The sequence below is a fragment of the Vigna umbellata genome, chromosome 5 (genome assembly GCF_029865625.1).
Source record: "Vigna umbellata cultivar VRB3 chromosome 5, Vumbellata_1.0, whole genome shotgun sequence".
NCBI lineage: Eukaryota > Viridiplantae > Streptophyta > Magnoliopsida > Fabales > Fabaceae > Vigna > Vigna umbellata.
The window spans coordinates 17294450-17299656 of record NC_142169.1 but is presented as its reverse complement, the minus strand read 5'-3'; the positions used below and the strand labels follow the sequence as shown (position 1 = coordinate 17299656).

Here is a 5207-nt window from a genome sequence, read left to right as displayed (position 1 = left end):
GGACGCGCAAGAAAGGCATTTAAATATTCTGATTCCTAAATAAAATTCTAATACCTTATTGCAACTATTTAATTACATTGGGAGAGACGCAAAAGCAAATATAAACACGTAGCCAAAAAGACGCTCTGATACATTTTTCCATGAGTAGGGCCACAATTAATTACCTACAAGGAATATAGAACCTATGGATCAACTAGGATCAAGTGTAAATTTCATCAAAGACCTAAAATACTACACATAATATATCATTCCAACTTCGATAAGACTAATGTGAGGAATGTTAAGAGCTACAGCTGGACCCCTGCAATTCTTCCGCAGAAATGAGTAGCCAATATCAATCACAAGTTTTTTCAGGAATGAGGATGATTTCCTTGCCTTCACATACGAGTGCCCCATGATATATGCAACCCCAGCGTCCTTGGCTTGAATTAAATCCAAAAGCTCTTCCTTGACATCTGGATTCATGCCAGGATTTTCTGGTAGCTGAAATCTTACTCGTCGCCTTCTAACTTGTGGGCTTTCATCATCATAGACCGATTGCAAACTTCTTAGGGTTACAGATCTGCTGCTAGGGATGGATATGTCCACGCCAATATCCTCTTGCTCTGAAACAATTAAACTTGAAGCATATTCTAAGTTTCTAGAACTTATAACAGCCATCCTCCCATCAAGTGAAGAAGCTTCAGAACTTGAAAACTGGGGTTCCACTGCTTCCATTTGGATAAATTCTGCTATACTCTGTATAAGATGATTCTCAAAATCTCCATCATCCCTTTGAATGTCCTTGTAACCATATCTGACAATACACCTATACATTCGATATGGTCTGGGACAAACTCGCCCGATAAGGAAACGTTCTTCAGGTGAAACATATGGAACAGGAACTGATTTTACACAAACAAAAACTAGGACCCTGTGAAATGCAGGAAGGTTCGTTACAAAATGGGAAAATATAGCAGGTATTCCGGTAGCTAGTTCAGTGTAGATGAGACCAATCCCTGGGACACGAACAATGCCAAGGCTCGGACCCAAGCCCAGTAACCATTTCAATGAAACTTTGTTGTGCAGATCATAGCTGTACTTCCGACGAGTTCCATAATGCCACACGTACATAACAGCCATGAAGAAGAACGATAAGACAAGAGGAACCCATCCTCCCTGAGGCACTTTGATGAATGCTGCTGATAGATATACTCCCTCTATCACCCAAAAGAATAAAAGAAATGCTATAGCAATGAATACACTTTTCTGCCAGACAAAGATTGCGACTAGTGTCATCAGAAATGTAGTTACAAACATAACTGTCATACACGCAAGTCCTGTAAATCAAATACCAGAAAACAATTAACTTCCACATAACAAATAAAACACAAGGTCTGATGTGAACAAAATCTGAATTTGCCAAGCATGCAATACATGAACAAAGTAGAAGACATGATCAGGTGAATACTAAGGGCAATGGATGCTACCTTTCTGTTTACTTTACATGATGGTAGTATCTATCCGTTAAGATATTCTATATTGAAAAAGATTTTTTATTTCCTCATACAGTGGTTTCACAAGCATAAGCTAATAACTGTGCATATGAAGTATCTATTTTGGCTTTTGATCAGTTGGAATTATAAATTCAATTTCATAATTGGGGTCAATAGTTTCACTTAAGCAGTGTACAACCAATTGACAGCAGAGCGCAACATCAGAATGTTTCTAACGATGCCAATTTTGATATATGATTAGCATTGAAAAGAAATACAGTGTAACGACACAAATAGCTGTGTTTCTGTGAGTGTGTGAATAGAGAGAGAGAGAGAGACTTGTGTCGGAATAAATTACCATATGCATTTCCAATTATGGTTGTGTCCTGAAATCCAATGGTTATAGCAAGAGTTAAGATCATAAGTATCCAATTGATTTCTGGGATATAGATCTGTCCATATATATGTTTTGAGGTGTGTACAACTTTAACTCGGGGAAAGCAGCCAAGTGCATGACACTGCTTGATGATTGAGAAAGTTGCAGTTATAACAGCTTGACTCCCAACAATTGCAGCAAGGGTGGCAATAACAAAAACAGGCCAAAATACAGGTTCTGCAGGACAACCAAAATCATTAACAAATTGTTTTAATTTAAAAGCACTGTTGTTGATTTCAACAAGTCAGTGTGAAAGTTCAACTAACCAGGTATGGAGTCATAAAAACTGTTATCAACAGAGTTGAGGTTTTTAGACAGGAAAGCAGCTTGGCCCATGTACTGTACTACCAAACATGGGTATATAACAAACGCAAATGCAAGCTGCACAAGGAAACAAATACTAAGAAATTTCTCACTGGTACACCAAAAAATTTCCATGATATATTACCAGTATTGCAAATGTACAGTATGCAATTATTCTTTCCTGAAAAACAGTATTAATTATGAAACTGAGATCAATTTGATGTTGAAAACTGAAATTGTAGTGAAAAGAGAAATAACACCGGGCAATTGTGTCGTGCTGTCTGTAATCATATGATGGTACAAAACACTAACTAAATACTCCTGATTGAGTATTACAACAAAAGCAGGCTCATTCAAACAATACTAACATATTTCGACACCAAAAACAAAAATAAATCCTAATATTCTGTGACAGATTCTTGAAACTCAGTCAAACTAAAAGTTTACCCTTATTGACGAAGCAGTGAAATGACCAAGATCTGCATACATAGCTTCAGTTCCTGGAGAGGGGGCAAAAGAATAAGGTAAGCAGTTAATGAACTCTAGCATCTGAGTTTTAAAAGTCTCAGCGTCTAGTAAATTAAAAGCTCAACTAAATTTGTAAAGTTGGAACAGAAGTATAGAATAACCAGCATAACATCACAATAAATTTACATGGAAGTTATCAAGAACTAGCATACCAGTGATACAGAGAAGTATCCCTCCAAGAGAAACCCAACCTTCTTTACCAGTCTTGCTAAAAAACTTTATGATATAATACGGTGATATAGCACGGACTATTTGTGGATTCCAATGAATTGTATTATACAGCCCAACAGAAAATATTGATACAAGCCAGATGATTACAATTGGAGCAAACATAAATGCTACTTTGTGCGTGCCACAATGTTGGAGAGCAAACAGTCCAACCAATATGACACAGGCAAGCAGGACAAGTTCACCTGCAAACAACATGAAATTTCTATTAATATAATATTTATGCCCTTAACATTAGAAAGGCAACGATAAGAACAGCAAAAAAATAACAAATGAGATTTTCCTCACCATCTGTTAATTTCTTTTCTGTCACTTTTAATCCTGATACAGATGCTAGAACTGCAGAGGAAGAATCAGGGGTTAGGTTCTTGTTAATATCTTCATGTAAATAAACAAACAAAAACGAGTTGTGCCCTCACAAACCAAGGGCAATTTCTACCAAAGTATTATACTGATAAAAATTAATAACATAGGCGCCTTACCTGAAATTGCTGGAGTAAGCACACCATCACCAATGACCATGCAAGCACCAAACAGTACCACAACAAGCAGGGCTGTTCTTAACCTTTTATGTTTCTCTAGAAACCTCTTCAATGGAGAAGAGGCTGCAGCCTGTGAAGATGGGCCATATTTATAGGATGATAGCTCCTCATCAGCTGCTTGTTGATTGGGGAGTAAGTTAAACTTGGCATGTCTGCAGAGCAGAGAATAAAGAGCAAATGTTCCACCTGATAACAGATGTATCATACTCAGATCACACTCATAAAGTTCATAACCTTTTCCACAAGAAAAAAAATGTAAAACAGAAAAAAAAAGTCATCAGCACAATACCTTCCCCGTTGTCATCAGCACTCAATAAGATGAATACATATTTAAGCAACGGAATCAGAGTAAGGGTCCAAAAAATCAACGAAAAAGTGCCAAATATTGTTTCTTCATCATAGTGATCCAGTAACTTTCCCCTGAACGCGCTCGTGAACACATAGAGAGGTGAAGTGCTCAGATCCCCGTACACCACACCAAAGCTTTGATATGCTAATATTAGATTCCGAGAGAGATTCACCCAGGACAACTTCAAAACACCAAATAGATAATTCGAATATGAACACCTCCTAATTCAAGTAAGCAGAAAACTCGAAAAACGAACCAGTGACCTATATAATCGAAAAGCACTAAGAAAAAATAAAATTCAATAAAAATACCTATTAAACAAAAACTGTTAAAATGAAAAACAAAAGAACTCGAGTCAGACACGAATTCAACGAACACTTTTGCAAAATTACATCAATTAAACACATCAAGGAATTGTTCAAGCTACGAAAGAGGAGAGTTTAAACACGCTTATGCAGCAAAGACAGACAGTGATTGAATTAAAATCAATTAAAACTAAAGCAAAACAAGGAGAATGGAATTACGGCAAGAACTTCAAACTCTATTTACAGTTCGCTAGCTTTTGATAAATCAAAAACACAGCAAAAGAGTTACGGAAAAAAGTACCCTTACCTGAGAAGGATTCCGAGAAGCGGAAGTTCCGGATTCCGGTTCCATTCTCTACAGAGAGAGAAGGTGAAGCTGTGAGCGAAACGAAAAGAAACCGTAGACGATATGGTTTTTCACTCTTCACAGGAGTCACGAGTGAGTTAAGTTCAACAGCAGCATTTCAATTCGGGTTCTGTTTCGTTGATTCGTGTAATTAATAAATAATGAAGTGAAATGCGTGAGACACTGAACGAACCCAAGTGGAACCAATCGTTGAATTAATTAAAAGAAAACAATTTCACAGTCATTTCCACCTTCCTCATCCAGCACACGTTTACTTCACGCGACACTCCTGCGCGTGCTTCTTACATGGTTGCTCTGTTATGGCACTGACACCCCCACCTAGCCCTCCTACAAGTTTAAATGGTTCTTGTTTTTATTTTTATTTTTTTCTTATGTGATCTCATAGGTTGGGCCCACTGCCCCTGACACGTTTTAAAATATTGTATTACGATTATTTTTATTTTAACTTTTAAATATGTAAATAATGCGACTTAGTTATTATTTAGTTTATTATAAATGAAGTTATTCTTTTACTATAAACATAACTGTGCTTTTGTCTTTTTTTAGATAATGGTTTGAAAATAATTGCACTTTGTAATAAATAATTTAACTAACATATTTTTTACATTGATTTGAGAATTAAATGTTATTGCTGATCATTACTGTTATGAGTAACTAGTTTAGAACTCAAATTC

The 5207-nt window shown here is 36.5% G+C and overlaps 1 protein-coding gene across 1 annotated transcript; it reads right to left on the bottom strand.

Moving 5' to 3' along the window:
- KUP3 (K+ uptake transporter 3) lies at nt 1–4659 on the bottom strand. Its single transcript, XM_047318130.2, has 9 exons — nt 4474–4659; nt 3802–4042; nt 3453–3698; nt 3259–3309; nt 2895–3155; nt 2662–2714; nt 2178–2292; nt 1834–2088; nt 1–1319 (listed from the first exon to the last, which is right to left on the bottom strand). The coding sequence occupies exons 1-9, from the start codon at nt 4516–4518 to the stop codon at nt 232–234; spliced, it is 2355 nt and encodes a 784-aa protein (XP_047174086.1). The 5' UTR covers nt 4519–4659; the 3' UTR covers nt 1–231.
- Between the last annotated feature and the right edge of the window lie 548 nt (nt 4660–5207).